Source organism: Chelonus insularis, unplaced genomic scaffold, assembly GCF_013357705.1.
Source record: "Chelonus insularis isolate UGA/USDA-ARS -01 unplaced genomic scaffold, ASM1335770v1 contig_139_pilon, whole genome shotgun sequence".
Classification (NCBI taxonomy): Eukaryota; Metazoa; Arthropoda; class Insecta; order Hymenoptera; family Braconidae; genus Chelonus; species Chelonus insularis.
In genome coordinates, this window is record NW_023276379.1 from 1,721,106 (window position 1) to 1,739,525 (window position 18,420).

Below are 18,420 nucleotides of genomic sequence, written 5' to 3' on the forward strand. Positions count from 1 at the left end.
GGAAAAATAATAATACATGTGAGGAAAATAATTTTTAAAAAAATGGTGACAATTGCTGCATTGTGATGCAATGTGACAATATTGAATTATATTTGAATTTATGATACAGCAAGAAATCGTAACATTTAATATAAAATTTTTCAATTATCAACTCTATTTATATTGACAAGCATTAAAATTTTCAATTTTATAGTATGTTTGTTTCGTTTTTTTTTGTATTTTTAAATTCTTTTTCATGATTTAAAACATTAATATATAAATGTACAGTTATCACGTCGATCTAAATTGTAACCATTATATGAATAAATTACACCAAAAAATTTTTTATACATTGTATTACAGTTAAAAAGATCTAGATTAAATATTTTTATCTCAATTGTACATATATATATTATATATAATTTTTCTTCAAATAATTTACTATCATTGCATCTTCTTCTAATACATTTATACAAAATTTATACCGTTAACAATATATAAAAGTATTGATGTACCGAATTTCATTGATATGAGCCGCTAAAAAATGGATTTAATTAATCTTAACATAAATAATAAACAAGAACACATGAGTTTGTTGTTTTGTTTCAAAAAAGAAATGTCCTCTGGCAATTGATGCATAATTGATTGGAATTGTTGATCAAAACTCAATAACCTCTGCAAATTTGGCACTTAAAAAAAGTAAAATTAAATTGCTTTCACTGGACCATGATCTAGGCCTCGAAGTCTATTAGCGAAGGGACTCCGGAATGAATGATAAGCCGATGATCAAAAGAAACATGTCAGTATAGGATGAAATGAGACGTTCAGTCTCAATTCTCTTAAATACCCCTTTTAGTATTGTAATGATTTTTCAGTCTCTTAATCTCGTGGTCCAAGATGGATCTGGTCACGTCATTTGGGCAGCATTAAATCCACGTTTTCTCGGAGTCATTTGAAATTGTTGAACATAAGAATTAGTTCGGAGGACATTTCCAGACTGATACTGCGGTTGCATCGCTATTATGCCTGTTTGTTGAAGATATTGCTCTCTATAAAGAGCTTGTTGAGTAACATATTCGCCATTGACTTGGCCTGAAATCTGATGATGCGGTTGGTAGTCTGCCCGCGTCATTCTTGACGTATTCATCAAATTGGCATTGTCTTCTCTGTACTCCTGGAAACGGAGGCTCGTTGGTGACGATCCGGGTGGTGTGGAATTTTTCACGCTCTGTGTCGGACTTTGACTTATTGATTCTAAAACATGCCGGGGCATATTTGGTGAAGGACAATGAATCTCTTGTAGACCATCCACACGGTTGGCGTTCCTAGTAAACACGGGTGCACTTTCCGGTCTACCACCGATTATATTCCTCATACCCTCACGATCCTTGGCGCTGAGAGTGTGACGTGAATCTTCGAGTACATTTGTACCCATCAAGGCCGTGCCAGAAGCAGCGTTCAGGTCGGTCACACTTGACCACGTCATGCTTGCCAATTCCCACCGACGTAAAAGATCGGAGATTCGTTCTGCTCGTACTGTCGCGTCTAGGCTTTCATCATAGTCTGGTCCCTAAAATAATTTTTTTCGTTTATTTTTACAACTCTAATTCTATTCATTAACAAATTTATTTTATTTATTTTTACGTACATTTTCTATTTTTTCATCAAGCATTCGGAAAAAGTCTAACTGACTAGATGACACCTCTCTGAAATTGAAAAAAAATCAATTACAAATTACTGGTTAATGATAGAAAAAAAAAATAAAAATAACAAATAGTCTATTGTAGAATATAATTTTTCAACAAATGTTTTTTAACTTTATGAGAAAAAAACCTCATTTACACGCAGGAACATTTAATTATATTAATTCATATGTCAATATAAAGAACCACGTAAATTAAATAAAAATGTGTTAAAGTTTATTCAGAGAAGAAAAAAAAAAAATAATAGAATTTTATTTATTTTAAACTTTTCGATGATTAATCATAATTCTCAGAATTAGAGGAGTTTTCTGAGAGGAAAATTGTTTTCTAACTTATCGTAAACTTTTCTTGAAAACTAGTAAAGACAGAAATATGGTTCCATGTTTAACCGATAGCAAACTTAATCACTAATAAAACAGAAAAGCATTTTTTTTTATTTGACTCAGCATAAAAAAAGTGTGTAACAATATATAGCAATTTTGAAACTATTGTTCAAGTTTATATTTGACATACAAATGCTATTTATAGTCATAAAGACTAAAGTACCAATGCATTTATCATTATCATATCATGTTTTCATTTTAAACATACAAACAGAACATTAATAATTGAAATTCTAATCAGAATCGATCTCAACGGTGTGTATGACCTAATAACATTATTTAAATAAGTATAACAATGTTGGAAATGTTGGTATTTCAATATCTAAATGATTAAAAATAAATACTAACGCTTGTTGAAGGAGAGGTCCACTGCCAGGTCCACCAGTTTTCTTTTTAGCTTGATTTTTAATGTCATTATTGCCGTTTTCCTCATTTCTATTCAACTCAGCATTATTATTATTAGTTTTATTGTTTTTGGTATTCCCATTTTTCTGATCAATAGACGTCGAGCCTGTAATCAAGCAAATTAGATCAAATTAACACAATATAACATGTAGATCTCCTGACAAATACTTTAATAAAAACAACTCATTAAACGTTGATGAATTTAAATCAAGGTAAATATACTACGTATTACCAAGTATCAGCTATTGGTGTGATCTAAAAAAAGAAAAACGAGAGGGAAAAGAGAAGAGCTTTAAAAAGGTCGAGACCTAGACCTCGAAACACAAATGCACGTTGAAACAAACGCGGAAGAGAAAACATGTTGCACTTCCTTTCTATTTGTAATATATCCTTCAACGCATGTTTTCATCAATTACAACGACGTAAAATGTTTGCCTGGAGGCAAAGGTCGGTAAATTAATGCCTATTTCAGCTTGGTAAACATGGGATAATCTTATCATTGACTACGGGTGACGTTCAACAAAAATAAATTGTTTTATATCTGCATATCATTAGCTATTATTATCGTTACTTACTCTTATTACGTATTCCTAAAGAATTATTCTTATTGTTATGTATCTAATTATTTAACTATTACATTAGATTCATGCTTTTTTTAAAATATCACTAATGCAATAGCAAATTTATTTCTGTCTGATTTCAGATATCATAATAGAATTTATTAATTTGGCGAAACTAATTACCAGTTACGCTATCGAGACAGAGGATAATGAACCCTGGATTACAATGAGAACGCCAAGAATGTTTCAAGCCAGAAATATACAATCGAGTCACGCGAGAAAACTCAACGTTAACTGCTGACAATCACGAGATTTAAATTTATTGCTCTATTTTATTTCTTCAAAAGATTGTTATAAATGTTTTTTGAATCGTTTAGACTTGAGATAGACAATAGAATTAAATTTAGAATACAGTTCAACAAAGAATTCAGGTCAGTATACGAGATTATTTTTAATCAAATTAAATAAATCCATTCATATATATGGTCATTGTAAATAGTATCAATGCATAGAAATTAATACTGAAAGGTTGATAAAAATTATATGAAGCTTTAAAAATAATTATAGTCTTTTTTATGGGTTTGCTATCATTGATGAGTTAGTTGTTTTTCCTTTTTATTTACTGCATTGATCTATCCCAAGGATCTATTATATTTTCTATCATCGTGTTATATTTATATCAAGTCATTCAAGTAATAATTATTACAGCTGGATTAACTTAATGCTTTCTAAGTTTATCATTCTTATTCTAGTTAATCAATAGTTCTATTAAGGAATACTTGTGTCGAAAAATTACTTTTTGATTTAATTTATCTTGTTAGAAGGGAGTGCAAAAGAATCCTTTGATTTGTAGTGCTATTTAGGTATAGCCAATCTTTTAATCTCAAACTAATTAATTAAAAATAATCTCTCCTCTATGGACCCTTTAACAAAATTGTTCATAATTTAATTCACTACTTTTACTAACTCATCTGAAAAATGGAATATTTTTTCTTCAATAACTTTTAAAAAACTTTGTAAAAATAAAATCAATCATTTTAATTATTTTTCAAGATCACAAATACTGACCTCAAAGTTTTATTATTTGACATAAATTTATCAACAGCATAATAATTATAACAACTGATATTCAAAGATAAATGTATGATAATAAGCATACAATTTATTTATTGATTTTTGATGTACTTTAAAGATTAGTCTTGAGCACGTGTATAAATCAATAATACAATAGTTAAAATATACTTTCAATTATAATAGTAAACTGCGAGTTAATTAATCATGAATCAACTGAAATTATATAAAGAATTCAGGTTAACGGTAATTATTAATATTTATAGAACGTCAATTACTATGAAGATCGATATATCAATATATTTACTTGAATTGAATGTTAATTGACATCACAAGACATCAAGTTGAGACATATAACAAAAAATGTAAACAAGAAATGGCGTTTACCTTGAGTTTTCTAGTGCGATGCCACTGCATCTAATAAAGTTAAATGACATTGCATAGTATGGCAAATAATACCTCTGTATGCTGTTTTGTGTATTTTAAAAGCCCATGAACGATTAGGAGTAAGGGACTAGAAGCAGCTGTGGCGACAGCTGAATCTCAACCAGTTCGAGCCCCTTCTATCTGTTTTTATGACGCGTAAATGTTTATTTACGCGGGCTTTAGTGTTGCATGCGCAGACGTAGGCTGTGTAAAGGCCTTGAATAAAACCACAACCGTAATTCAACTTCCAACTGACGCCGGATGTTCTAGATTGCTAATTAAAAATTCCCGGTGAAAGAGGAAAGCGTTAAATACATCAGGAAAAATATGTATTAGCCAATTTATTCTAATCGTTGATTATAAATAAAAATATTACCTGATTACAGAGTTATAAGATAATGGTAAAATATAAACAATACGTTGTTTATCAATGTGATTGACCTGAATTTCATTGCGACTATTAAATGAACGTCATGGACGATCGATCATGTATCTAATATCAGTTGTAGTCTGTCTAGAATAAATTAACCGGTCGTTTGTTTCAAGGAAAAAAAAAAAAAACTTTCGGCGCCATTCAAACAATACCTGGCAAATAATAGACAAGATATAATACATATTTATTAGAAGCCGAAGAATGTAATACAAAAAATGTCACACTGACATGATTCTATTTTAAAACGAGCCTTCATTCTCAATAACTTTTTGGTATTCGCTTGAAAATTCGTACACACACTCATGTCTATTAATAGATAACCTGTCTCATGATTAATTTTGCGATTTACTCATGTGACGAGTGAATGGAACGTTTACATGATGACTCATAATCATGTTTTTTTTTTTTTTCGTATATACCTATATGTGTCTACGTAGTTGCATTTTTTGTGAGTCAATGACGTAGCAATGAGGAACGCGGATTTATGTATTTGTTTACCTCTAGCACGACGGGCGAGATGTGAAATGTTTTGTCGTAAAATTTTTAGCCACATTATGGCATCCGCCTTCTTCTGCCTCCGAATTTTTATTCCCGTGTTCGACCCCAGGATCACTAATAGTAATTAACTTTAACTTAAAACATTCACCAGACGCTTGATTATTTCGTGTCTTCACGTAACACAAATCACTGACGCAATTATTTACTTGAAATAATAGCACTTAGTATAGAAAAAAAATCTGAAGAAGTATAGAGTTGAATATCGTTCTGAACAAGTAGAAACACAACGTGTTACTGTGGTCTCTCGAGAATTACTATAACACGAAACAAGTGGGACGTGCGCATTTATACGAGTCAACGATCACGTAGCACACTCGGCACTCTCTTCTTTTCGGTACTACCGCGCTCGATAATATCAGTCTGCAATCCTTGGAAGTCTCACTTCCATTCGAGATCAAGCAGGACGAATAATAATTCGGATTTGAGCGCGTTCAGAAACTCACGCAAGCTCATTGGTGGACAAATTTGGCGCCACTGCGTGCGCATTCACTCTCACAATACAAACTACGCATTACATACGAAAAGTATTTTTTTTTTCTTATCTTGTTACGAAACTGTTATAAAGAGTGTATTTTTTTGTTCGGTAGAACAAGATAATCGTATACTATCAGAGTGAGGTTTATTTTAGACTTCCGAATCGAATAAACAGACCTTCTACACAATCAAAAAACATAAGACACACTTTGTCATGATATGAAAGTGTCCTCTAAATATCAATAAAAATAGTCAGCTTCCAGAGAACATATGTTAATCATCACGGAAATAAAAATGTGCATTATTAGTGAGTTTTTTTTTCATCTTATCATTTTGTTTATTAGTACGAAATGTGTGTGACGTAAATTCAAATTGAAGGGATTAAGTGTCAGACGCAGGATTGAGATAAATAACTGAAGTATAATAAATGAAAAGAGGACAATAAGTGAGAAGGAGATAAATGGATAGAAGAAGAAAATAATCGAGGGCATCAACCGGCTTTTCTTATGTCATTGAACAACAATAGTTACTTTATAAAGTCAATCAAATTATTTTCATTATTTTAATTGGATTTAGAGATTTGAAATCTTACGTGTTTTTTATACTTGCTAATTCTTATGACAATATTGTGGCTTATCGTCGTTGAAATAAATAAAATAAATATTTGCACTATGCAATTATGTTATTTCGCTAAAAATTTGCGGAGCCATTAATCCATACGAGTAGTTATAAAAACAACTAGACTAGTCAGCTTTTGAACAAAATTGTAATAATAATAAATTATTTTTTATCTTACAGGAAAAGTTGGATATTTATTCAGTAAAAAAATTTTGCATTAAATCGTTGGTGAGGAGAAATTAGTTGAGGATAAAGAAAAGTTTAGTAATAAAGAGACGAAGAAAGCATTTTTAAGAGTTTTTTCTTTTTTGAAAAAAAATTTAAAAAAAATTAATGGTTTCAGGGAATTTAATTATAAATTCCTCGATATCTATTGTTGTACACGACAATAAAAATTCTAGATAAATGGGGGGGGGGTAGAAATTGTTGCAAATAACAGACTATTAAATTATCCCTCACGGCCATCATACTCGGTTACGATCTCTTTGACAAAGTTATTGGTTGTCAATACGAAAATTAAGTTTATAATATGAAATATGCAAATAAATAATTGTTTCACTTTACTAGAGGTATAAATAGAAAACTAATTATGCATTTATCTATTTTCTACTCAGTTCGTGGTGAATAAAAAATAATTATCTATAGGAAAATTTAATTTATAATTTCCTGTTTTTTCATCTAAATCTTAATAATTTATTGATTTTCATAATCATGTATTTGCATATGTATTTAGTGTCTTTAAACATTTTCTTACTGATACAAATTGATGTAAATATGTAAATATTAAAAATTCTAATTTTAAATGACAAAATTATGAATGTAAAAACTTAGTTTCAATGCAATTTAATATTTTTAAATGTCATGAATAACAACATTCCCCGAGCAGTAATATTTTTTTAAATGTTTATAACTAATAGATTAATTAAATAAAATTTTTTAATATAATAAATGATGTCTAATGAATAAGCAAGTTCTTTTAAAAGATATCATTCAACAAATTTGTTTGACAATAATTTAAACTACTCCAGCTTCTAATTAATTTTTATCTACAAAAGATATTCAAAAACGTATAGATAAAATTTTATATGATATAAATGTAACATTGTGATTTAAGTCACGTAAATATACAAATAATGATAAAAAACACGTAGGCGTCAACTTATAATGGTAAAAAAAAAAACTCATCAAGCGAAAAAATTCATAGATTGATTGGCTAGTAATCAGATTTTTTATTGCAATACTACAATTCTTTCACTTTGTCAATATCGCACACTCTTTTATGAAAAAAGTTCTTTAATAAATATGACATGAATAACCTGTCGCACAAGTGCAAATAAAAATTGTGTTAATTGCAATTAAAATCATACGTAAAAAAAATTATTAAATTATTAATTTCCTAGTTTTTTTTTTTTTTTTATATTTTTTATGTATTATTTTAATCTTCTAATATGATTTTCTTGAATAATTTAATTACCATCATAGTATAATTGACTCAAATTCTATAATTTAACAAAAGACTTTCTTCATATTTATTAAGTATATAAACTATTTTATATTTTCTTTTGATAATTTTATTCACTGAGCATTTTAATTACTCCAATGGAGATTAAATTTTTCTTTCTCGTAAAAGAATTTTCTTAAAAACTTCTTAAAGTCATGTTGAGTTTTACTTAAAGTCCACATGCATGTTTTTCATGAATCCACTCCGAAACATAAATAACGAGAATAATAGCTTCAACTATGATAATAATAATAATGGTGATGACATATATTTAATAATAGCAAGTTTAATTTAAAAAGAAACATATACTTACGTAAAGAATCATTATTCTTCTTGTTATTGTTGGTCTTATTTTTCTTATTTTTGGAGTAAATATTACCAATCTTACTTTGTCCACAACCCATCCTGTCTCCTAACGGCCTCCTTTTCAATCTTTTATTTTATTTATCCTCTGTTTAATCGTTAAACTGATGGTAATTAAAACGTTGACTCACATTTTCGACTAGTTCGTATTATTTTCACTTTTCCTAAGAAGAAAATCTAGATTCGCGGAAATAATTAACGATATGAACGCATTGGGATATGTTACATCGACTATTTTCCAAAACAATCGACCAAAATAGAATCAGTCTTTGGTAATAATGTTTATAAGTTTTTCTGTACTTATAATTATTATTGTTGTAATTAGTCCATAAAATTTCACTGGAATATATTTTGAACTAATATATGTATATATATATTTTTCCTTATTTGTTAGTTAAAGATATGTTTTTAATATAATTTGCGTTAAGTTTAGGCTACCTAAATCGCGGTAGCCAATCCATTTTCGTAGTTCAGTCTCAATTTCTCACTGACATTGGAGGCTAATCATCTACCCCATGTCGAGTTGTTTTGCATCCTTCCCCATTGATCGAGCCATTCGTAAAAGTGTCTTCTCCTTGAGAGTAACAATTTCACTTTTTTACTTTTACTTTATTAAATCTCCAATTTTTGAAAGCCTTTTAAACGAAAGGCAGATAAATGTTGAGGAATTTAGTCTCGAGTTGAGCCGGCGTCTGGAGCCGTCGCAAGTCGTTCCAAATTCTCGAAATAAACCTCGTAGCAATGGAGAGGGTAAGTGAATGTATTCGAGAAGCCAAGAAATAAATGAAGATAGATCTTGACTTCGATCAATTGGCAGGGCCAAGAGTTCGTTATATTTTGTCTAAGAATATTATTTTTTCTTATCAAAAACTACACATCAAAATGGATTATCAATATATTGATCATTACTATCTGATTTTAAAATTCTCCGATGAGAGAAACAACACGTTCTTAGCAATTTTTTATCATTACTAGCAATCCCTTGTCTTTATCGATGAGTCTTATCATTCATTAGATAAACGCCACCACTCTGTATGTTCGAGAACAAATAAATCACGATAGATAACACCAGTAAATGTTTATTAAAAATAATAAAATATTTTTAATTCTTCTCAAAAATATTTTCAGATTAATTGACACTCGATTCAAGTAATTTATTAATCCATGAAAATATCTGAATTTTCACTCACGAACACTATTAAAATACCAATTAATCATTCTTGTATGAAATTAGATCAACTTGTGGTTGTTGTAAATCATTTACGTCGACAATCGACGTCATTGTCCTCAAGAATAGGCACGTTGATATTAAATTCCTTGATTATTGTTTTTAACGATTGTCATGGCTTGTGTAACCAGCACAAGCTGTATGAATGTTATTGTTACTTTAGATAAATTAATTATTGTTTTTGCTTTCTAATGTTGATAATATTAATTGAGGAACACCAAAAAAATTTTCTTTACATTGAGAGACTGATGAGAAAGTAACACATAACTTCATCAACGTTTCAACATTGACTGATTCAATAGATGAACACTAGCTCAATCTACCGCAACAATCTTTTACTTTCATCCTTCCCCCACTATTGACTAACTTAGCCCTCTAATGGTTAATGTAAAAATTAAAAAAACCCCGCGATATTTAAGAATATATTACACCTATTTGTATGTCATTGATGAAACCTTTTTTTTACAAATCTACTCGTTATAAAGTAAAATAGGATTCTGTGGGTATTGGGAATTATGTTTACATGGATAATATACTTATCCTAACACTCGATACTTCGTCGTTGAACTTGAGGAGACTTTTTCTAGTTGCATGCATCCATAGAAGTGATAAAAGCACGTGAAAGGTGTCATTATTATTTAAGAATTCTCAACAATGTCGTCAGAGAATGTTAATAAAATATCACTAGGTAGGAATATAATACACTTTCTTTTTGTGATGAACTTTTCATGAGGAATAATACATAAAATCAATTTAATGAGAAGATCAAGTTAATTTTATTTATAATTTTTTTGATGTTAGATACAATTATTTTTTTAAATTTATCGACCAATTTATTAAATTACGTATTAGAATTTAATTTAAGTATCTTTGATGTTGGCGGTATAATCCTGCTTATTAAAGCATCTCATTTAATGTCAATTGAATTATATTGATCGCATAAATAAATAAATAAATCAATTCAAGTAAAATTACATTTGTTTTTTTTTTTTAATTAATTTCCTGTCGAGTACTTAATTAATTTCTATATTGTCATAAATTAATAACTATTTTATTTCTAGAACCGCCATACAATCGTCTTAGGCCCTATTTAATCGTTCAACCGAGCGTTTAAGACGAATGAAATTGGTATAATTATTAATCAATTAATTCATTTAATCAATCAATTATTTCTGTTACTTTTTCATGAGAGTGAAATATCTCGTGAAAAAAAATACCCTTGACTTTCTCGTCGTCGATGGCCGTCGATGTTATTCGAAGATCCTTTTTCTTCGAGCAGACGAAAAAATTCAAGAAAAGTTAATTTTTTTTATTAATTTTAAAAATCGACCATCTTATGATATAACTAACAGTCGAATGAATTTGTCAGATATTAAAACATTTGACATATCTAATTCAGTCATTATTATTTTTAAAAATCCTTAAAGTGTGCAAATTTTGTATTTTTGTCACTATAATTGGCAAAACAGTTTAGCTATTAATGTAATTGTAATATATACTTATTTGAGACATATTTTCTTCTAATCTCCTCCATTTCTATGCCAGTATACAATTGCAAGTCTATTAATCATACGATCAATCGTTTTCTGTGACATTACGTGCTTATTGAAAAAATGTTTTTCTATGTGTTTTCAACTATTTACGTTCAGTGATAATTAAAACTGCAGTTCTATAGAAAACAAAAAAAGGAGATTATTTATTAAAATAAATAAGCGAAGAAACCACACTGTAAATATCACAGATTAACGACAATCCACGTGATTTAAATGCTGGTTTAACTACTAAAGTGATTACATCATTTTTTACATCCTTTTTAAGGATTCGACAAAATCAACGGCCGTCCACGCTCACGCGCATTTTTTCAGATAATAATTATATACATTGATACTGAGACAGTTATCTAACACGAGAATCATCAAATCATATGATTCACTGATCTTTTCGTGCGTACTAATTGATATAACTCCATCACCAATGTTTATTTCATCACTTTTAACTTTTAGATATTTCCACCAATTGGATAAAAAGGAAAGCTTCCAAACTGGAAATTATTTGGAGTCTTCGGTGAAGCGCAAGCATATAGAAAGTCATCAGATTGTAGCTGAGTTCTGTTTAAGTTTGGTTCAGATGCTGAAGTCGTTATCTTGGGTAAACATCGTAGTAAACCTTGTAGATTTGCTAAAATTTGGCGAAAAATCGGTCGATCATCTCTTGAAAATTTAATACAATCTTCAGTAAGTCTTTTCAAAGCTTTAGGAGTATCAGAACGTAATTTATTTAGATCAGGACGAAGATATCCTCGACCAACCATGAACAATATTTGATCTTTATTATTAATATTAGAATAAGGTAATTGTCCAGCAAGTAACTCGAAGAGTACAACTCCAAAAGCATAAACGTCAGACTGAAAACTGTAAGGATTCTCTTCTTGCATTCTTATAACTTCAGGTGCCATCCATAAAATAGATCCAGTAGGCTGATGAAATTGTTGAGATCCTGACCAACGAGTCTTAGCTGTTGCTAGACCAAAATCTCCTATTTTAACTGTTAAGTCATCATGGAGAAAAATATTATTACTCTTCAAGTCTCTATGAATAATATTTTTTGCATGTAGATAGTCCATTCCTTGTGCTGTTTGTTGTCCAATCTCAATCAGTGTTAAAAGTGCGAACTTAGTCTCAAAAACATGTAGGTGTTTATATAAAGATGATCCTTCGCACCACTGAGTAACAATAGCAAGTTTTGGTTTATTTACACAACCCATAAACAATAATATATTGACGTGACGAGTTTTTCGTAGCACAGCTACTTCGTTTTTGAATGCTTGAAGCTGTGCTGATGTTGGTATTCCAACATTCAACGTCTTTACAGCTACTGGCCCATGCCAATGAGCTTTGTAAACTGTTCCAAATGACCCAGAACCAATGCGCATTCCTACAAGGATTTCATCAGCAGGAATTTCCCAATCTTCAATTGACTCACGAGGTGCTAGAAGATTTTTTGAAGATTCATCAGCTGATTTAGCTCTCGGTCTCTTGGGCCTCAGTGTATTTGTAGGACTTGCTTGAGTTGACTGACTATATTTTGTAGGACTACTACCAGGTGAAACTGGACTTTGTGTAGTTTCAATTGTTCTACTTGGACTTTGAGATCTTGCATATTCCACCATACTCATTGAGTCATTACTATGTTTTACTGTATTAAAGCAAACATTTGGTGCTGAACTAGATCTGTCATTGTGTTCTAATGGTTTAGGATGTCTTCGATTTCTTGTCGATGCTAATGAAGGTGATGTACTTCTACTCAATGCATAGACTGCTGGCAGTTGTAGAATTGCTGCACTAGCATCTGAATTGTGAGCTAAAAGAGCTTGATAATAAGCATCTTGCATTCGCACTTGATGACAAAGAGCAGGAACTTGTACAGCACAACGTTGATGAAAACGATAATTGCATGTCCTGCAATAAAAACCTTGGAAAAGAAGCTTGCGACAACATTCGCAGAATGCAATAGAAAAGAATGTTTTCCTTGCAAAATTGTGTGATATGGATGTAGTAATTGGAAATTTGTCCAGAATTTCTACTGATATTTCATTACATTCCAATGATGATATATCTGTATCCCAAGAAATTGGGAATTTGGAGTCATTGGAGCCAACTGTGTATACGATACACATTTCAGTTGTTAAATTTCGAAGCTTCATTGCTTTTGCTAGAGCATCTCGTATTGATAATCCTTCACGTACCTATTGAAAAAAAAAATTTTAATAAAAAAGTGATAATAAATATATAAATATTTCCAAGCAGTCAATAAATACCTGAACGCTTGTTCTCTGTTGGTTTGGTAAATAAGCTCTCAATAGAGATTTGTGAGGTGTCCTAGGACATTTATAACGCCTTGACCCATGTGATTCATCTTGTCCAGATCCACTAGACGTTGCAGATTGAAGTATTTCATTAAGTTTCTGCTCCTTAGTTTCAAGTTCATGAAGTTTGCTAGTGAGTTCTTGATATTCAGTCAAGTAAATCGAAGGAGGATGTTGAAATCCGGCAAATTTGCTGTTTAAAGCGTCGATATTTTGTCGTGTCACGTGGATGACACTATGGATGTTTCGGAGTTCAGACCTGAGCGGATCAGTGTCGAGGTAAGCGTCCTCCGGATCACTGATATCGCCTGAATCGAGTGTGGCGCGTTTGCACGACATGACGCGAACAACGTCCCAGGAATCGTTGTACGAACTCGCACGATGATGGTTGGACGTAAACCCGCCTGTCCCAACGCACCTGGGACCACCCGATGTTGACACAATTTGGCTATCATGGACCGGGTTTAATTTTGGTTCGCCGATCACGGCCATATTATAACGTCGGGTAACATTGTGGGCGGCTGCGACAACTGCGTCGCTTAAATCGTTCACTACTGTTCACTACTATTCGACACTGCCTACACTACACATTTCCCGTAAACGTGTTCTTGCACCTTCTCCTTCTCTTTAGAGGGCTGCGTTTAATCAGTGCGTGGCGCTGTGTTCGTTTTCAATGGTACCAAATTTGAAGTGTGAAAAAATTATTAAAGAGATAATAGTGTATAGTATAGCGAAAACTTATGTTAGAATTCAATTTAAAAAATCAATGAATTAATCTAAACTTATATTAAGGCTCATTTTTGGAGTAATTTCATGTTTTCTTACTTAAGAAAACACTTTAAATATTAACTTTTAATATAATTTGGACAAAAAACAACATATCGTATGATGAAAATTAATTTATTAATCATACAAATTAGATAATTTAATCCTATAAAATACATTATTTCTTTTTCTTTAGTTTTCTAGAATGTTGATGTGCTTTTGAATGCGTCTTTCTATTGGAATTAATGATTTCCTTGTATTTTTTCTTATTATACTTGGCGAATTCTGCATCAGCTATCAATTCATCAACTAAAGTCTTCTTACGTTCTTTATTAGTTAAACGTCCACTGTAATACTCAGTTGGAGTATCCATAACTTTACCAACTTGGAAGTATTTAGGTAAAGCTTTAATATCATTCTTCTTATAGAAGTGTTTTGGATCAAGAACAGACCTCATTTGAATAATCTGAAGATCATGTTTAATTTCTGGAGTCATTTCAGTTGCTGGCAAGTTGAACCATTTCTTTCCTTTTGTTTTTTCTCTTTCCTTCCTCGCTATTTTCTGATGTATTCTTCTACTCACGTCATAACGTGGTACAGATTCGAGTTGTTCGAAACCTGGTTTTATGGCAGACTTACTAAGAAGTTCATCTAATGGATTTACTTCTTTAGATATTTGATCTACATTGAGTATATCTTGATCAAATTTTTTAGATTTTTTACTATTATTATCTTCATTCCACCCCATAGCAGCTTCAAATTCATCTAAATCAATATCATTTTCTTTTACTTTTCTCTTCTTCTCGTTTCCATTACTTCTTTTATAATAAGAAATTCCAGTGACGTTGAGAGCTAGAAAATATTATGTTTTATTTTTAAGATAATAACCTTAATTGAACAGTACAATATTAAGAATATATTGAAAAACTTACTGGTTTCATCAAAATCAACGTCATCATCACTATCAATTAATCTATCTCTCGAAAGGAGACTTGATTCTCCACGAGTATCGATTATTATATCCATTATGATGAAAAAATAATATTACTAACACTTTTTACAACAAACACATGGTGTTCGACATATTGTTTTATGACGTTGGTGTGTATTCATAGGAATGAACTAGTAGTGACATCTTTATAAAAAATTTTCTGCCAAAGTAGAGGGACTAATCAACCAAAAACAGCCAGCCGATATGTTAGAAATAGTCTTATATCAATAATCTACAGAAAATGTTGTAAAATGACATAACTGATAAATTATTTTTGCCATAGTCTATAAAATTAGCAATCATGCGTTACATTGCCAGTGTCAACACAACATTAAATTAATGTTAATTTCGCTCCATACGTGTATTTAATACGTATTTATCATAAAATTGATAAGAATTTTTTTCGAAGAATCCAATATGTAATATAACATTTTATCTACATTGAATTAGTAGTGTGGTTATTATTTTATTAGTTAAATTTGCTTATTTTAATATTTATAACACATAAAAATGCCTCCAAGTCGTTTGGATACTGTTTACAGAAGGATTTTATTAACAAAATTTTTTACTAAAGGATGGGGAAATCCTGACAGTTTGAGAAGGTAACATAAACTTGAAGAGTAAAAATAATATTGATCCTCGAACTTTCTACAACATGTTTTTGTTATTTAAAGCTATCAATAAAAATAGAAATACAACGTCTACATAGCTTTTATTGAAGTTATATATTTTATTTCCAGAATATTCGAGTTTAGAAAAATTATTGCAAATCGAGAAGCTTGTTATAATCTTATATCTCGTGATCATCCAATCACTATTACAAAGGTAGTCAATGAATAAATTTATGCTCTATTAAAACATTTAACTCATAAAATTTAATAAATCTGTAACAATCAGGATGAAGAGTGGTCTGATTGCCATATTATTGAAGGATGTTTTTTAACTCCATTCGAGCAACATCTGCCTGGTATCATGCCTGAAGAGACCAAAACTTCATATTTCCAACTTATCTTACCACTCAAATGGACTTCGCACGCCGTTAAACCAGTCTGTTTGAATTTAGCTGGTACCGGAGATCATGTTAGCATTGAACTTTTCATTTATATACATCTATTATTAAAGTATTCGATAAAAATGTCTTGGTGTTTTTATGTAGTATTTCTGGAGAAGACGTAATTTAATAGCTAAACCATTATTGAAAGAGGCAGGGATAGGATCGTTGTTGCTTGAAAATCCATTTTATGGTGAAAGAAAACCAAAAGATCAAATGTAAGGATATTTTGTGAGGTTTGTACTCTTCTGAAGATTCTTATTTGTTTATCAATCTTATTTATAATTAAGTGGTATTTGTTTTAGTCGGTCCAACTTACTCAATGTCTCAGATATTTTTATCATGGGCGGTTGTTTAATTATGGAATGTATTGTCTTACTCAATTGGTGTGAACAACAAGGATTTGGACCACTTGGCTTAACAGGTCTTTCGATGGGTGGGCATGTGAGTGAATTTTTTAAAATAACAGTTTGACTAAAAGAATTATGAATGACAATAGAATTTTTTTTTAATTTTCATTGTAGATGGCTTCATTAGCAGCAACTAATTGGCCGAAACCAATCCCCTTAATTCCTTGTTTATCCTGGTCAACGGCTTCTCCTGTTTTTACTCAAGGTGTTATGTCTGAATCAATAAATTGGCCACTTTTGCAGTCTCAATATTCATCTGATACAGCTTATCAGAATGACCTTGCCAAAATGGTGAAAATTATTGATCAAGATGTATGTTGTTTTGGTGTTTGCTTTTATGTTATCTTCACAATCGTTCCTACTCTTCAAGTCAATTCATTTTTTTTTTGTTTTAGGATGCTTTTTTGGCTGGTCAGCACTTTGCTCAACATTTTCCTGCAAGTATCAGTCGAATGCGTAAACTCAGGAACGATCTAAATGATATATCTACTACAAACAAGGACACGAATATTTTGAACCGTGCTAACTTTGATATCTCAGAACAATCAGATGCAGCTGAAAAAGCTGCTGCTAAAATGTTCCCTTTAAATCTTATCTCAAATCGATTCAAACCAGCTGAACCAGAGACTCTAGAAGGTATTCATGCCAGTGGTAATGATTAATTTATTTTTTTATTCTCAAAATAATATTTTTTAATTGCTATCTATTTTCATTAATTAATCAGCAAAAATTTGATTTCCAAGTAGATGTATGTCTCCTTCCTGTTGAAAAGAAAAATAATGATGTTAAACACCGAGAACATGAAGCACTACAGTTTATGCGTGGAATAATGGACGAGTGTACTCATCTGCGTAATTTTGAAGTTCCGGTTGATACTGAATTAATAATCGCTATTTGCGCCAAGGACGATGCTTACGTTCCTCGAGATAATTGCATGAGTCTGGAAAAAATTTGGCCTGGTGCCGAAATTCGTTATATTGATGCGGGCCATGTAAGTGCCTATTTACTCCATCAGAAATTATTCAGGTATGTTATTTAATAATTCCTTATGCTTTTGATCTACTTTATCTATACATATTCGATATTTATGAATATAAAGTCATTAATTAAAAATAGCAAGTCAGAGCAGTATACTCGACCATTGACCGCAAAATATTATTGTGTATTTATTTATTATTGAAATATTCACTGTTGTAGATCAACAATCGCTGAAGCATTTGAGAGATACACGAAAAAATATTCAAAGAGTTGACCTCCGGGATCATCTATTGATAATTAAACTGTGGAAAAAAATTATTTGATGAATTACACTATACTACACGATACACTATGTGATAATTGTTATGTATATCTTGAAAGTTTTTAATTCACACACTGATTTATTCCTAGTTGAGAGAAAGCATGAAGAATTATTGTAATGACAATAGTTCAAACGCAATAGGGTTTTAACTCTAGTACAAACAACAAATGACAAGTTATTGATAAAAGTTGATATATATATATAAATAAGATTATTATTTATATATAATATTAGTATATGTACATACAGCAAGCAATTTATTTTATAAATGCTCTATTTTTGACAAATTTAAATGTGAATCACTGAAAATCACTGTTAAAAATTTTATTCCAAACT

At 30.6% G+C, this 18,420-nt stretch overlaps 4 protein-coding genes across 9 annotated transcripts; 1 reads left to right on the forward strand and 3 right to left on the reverse strand.

Moving 5' to 3' along the window:
• Nucleotides 1–207: 207 nt before the first annotated feature.
• On the reverse strand, nucleotides 208–9,482 carry LOC118074654 (target of wingless). 2 transcript variants are annotated; one of them, XM_035096040.1, is made up of 4 exons: nucleotides 8,425–9,482; nucleotides 2,414–2,576; nucleotides 1,628–1,685; nucleotides 208–1,549 (listed from the first exon to the last, which is right to left on the reverse strand). In XM_035096040.1, the coding sequence occupies exons 1-4, from the start codon at nucleotides 8,513–8,515 to the stop codon at nucleotides 887–889; spliced, it is 975 nt and encodes a 324-aa protein (XP_034951931.1). In that variant the 5' UTR covers nucleotides 8,516–9,482; the 3' UTR covers nucleotides 208–886. The 2 variants fall into 2 exon arrangements, with proteins under 2 accessions (XP_034951931.1, XP_034951932.1); XM_035096041.1 differs by lacking the exon at nucleotides 8,425–9,482 and adding an exon at nucleotides 5,459–5,865 and having other exon boundaries at nucleotides 210–1,549.
• Nucleotides 9,483–10,486: 1,004 nt separating this feature from the next.
• Raf (Raf oncogene) lies at nucleotides 10,487–14,182 on the reverse strand. Its single transcript, XM_035096212.1, has 2 exons — nucleotides 13,520–14,182; nucleotides 10,487–13,447 (listed from the first exon to the last, which is right to left on the reverse strand). The coding sequence occupies exons 1-2, from the start codon at nucleotides 14,057–14,059 to the stop codon at nucleotides 11,702–11,704; spliced, it is 2,286 nt and encodes a 761-aa protein (XP_034952103.1). The 5' UTR covers nucleotides 14,060–14,182; the 3' UTR covers nucleotides 10,487–11,701.
• Nucleotides 14,183–14,451: 269 nt separating this feature from the next.
• LOC118074849 (deoxynucleotidyltransferase terminal-interacting protein 2) lies at nucleotides 14,452–15,430 on the reverse strand. The gene is made up of 2 exons (XM_035096346.1): nucleotides 15,265–15,430; nucleotides 14,452–15,184 (listed from the first exon to the last, which is right to left on the reverse strand). The coding sequence occupies exons 1-2, from the start codon at nucleotides 15,356–15,358 to the stop codon at nucleotides 14,511–14,513; spliced, it is 768 nt and encodes a 255-aa protein (XP_034952237.1). The 5' UTR covers nucleotides 15,359–15,430; the 3' UTR covers nucleotides 14,452–14,510.
• A 67-nt stretch (nucleotides 15,431–15,497) lies between these two features.
• Nucleotides 15,498–18,377, forward strand: LOC118074848 (protein ABHD18). 5 transcript variants are annotated; one of them, XM_035096343.1, is made up of 9 exons: nucleotides 15,499–15,925; nucleotides 16,064–16,148; nucleotides 16,221–16,403; nucleotides 16,480–16,592; nucleotides 16,680–16,818; nucleotides 16,899–17,096; nucleotides 17,180–17,420; nucleotides 17,528–17,810; nucleotides 17,982–18,377. In XM_035096343.1, exons 1-9 carry the CDS (start codon nucleotides 15,834–15,836, stop codon nucleotides 18,034–18,036), a joined length of 1,389 nt encoding a protein of 462 aa, XP_034952234.1. In that variant the 5' UTR covers nucleotides 15,499–15,833; the 3' UTR covers nucleotides 18,037–18,377. The 5 variants fall into 5 exon arrangements, with proteins under 5 accessions (XP_034952236.1, XP_034952234.1, XP_034952232.1 ...); XM_035096341.1 differs by having other exon boundaries at nucleotides 15,500–15,925; nucleotides 17,180–17,435; XM_035096344.1 differs by having other exon boundaries at nucleotides 15,500–15,925; nucleotides 17,531–17,810.
• Nucleotides 18,378–18,420: the final 43 nt, after the last annotated feature.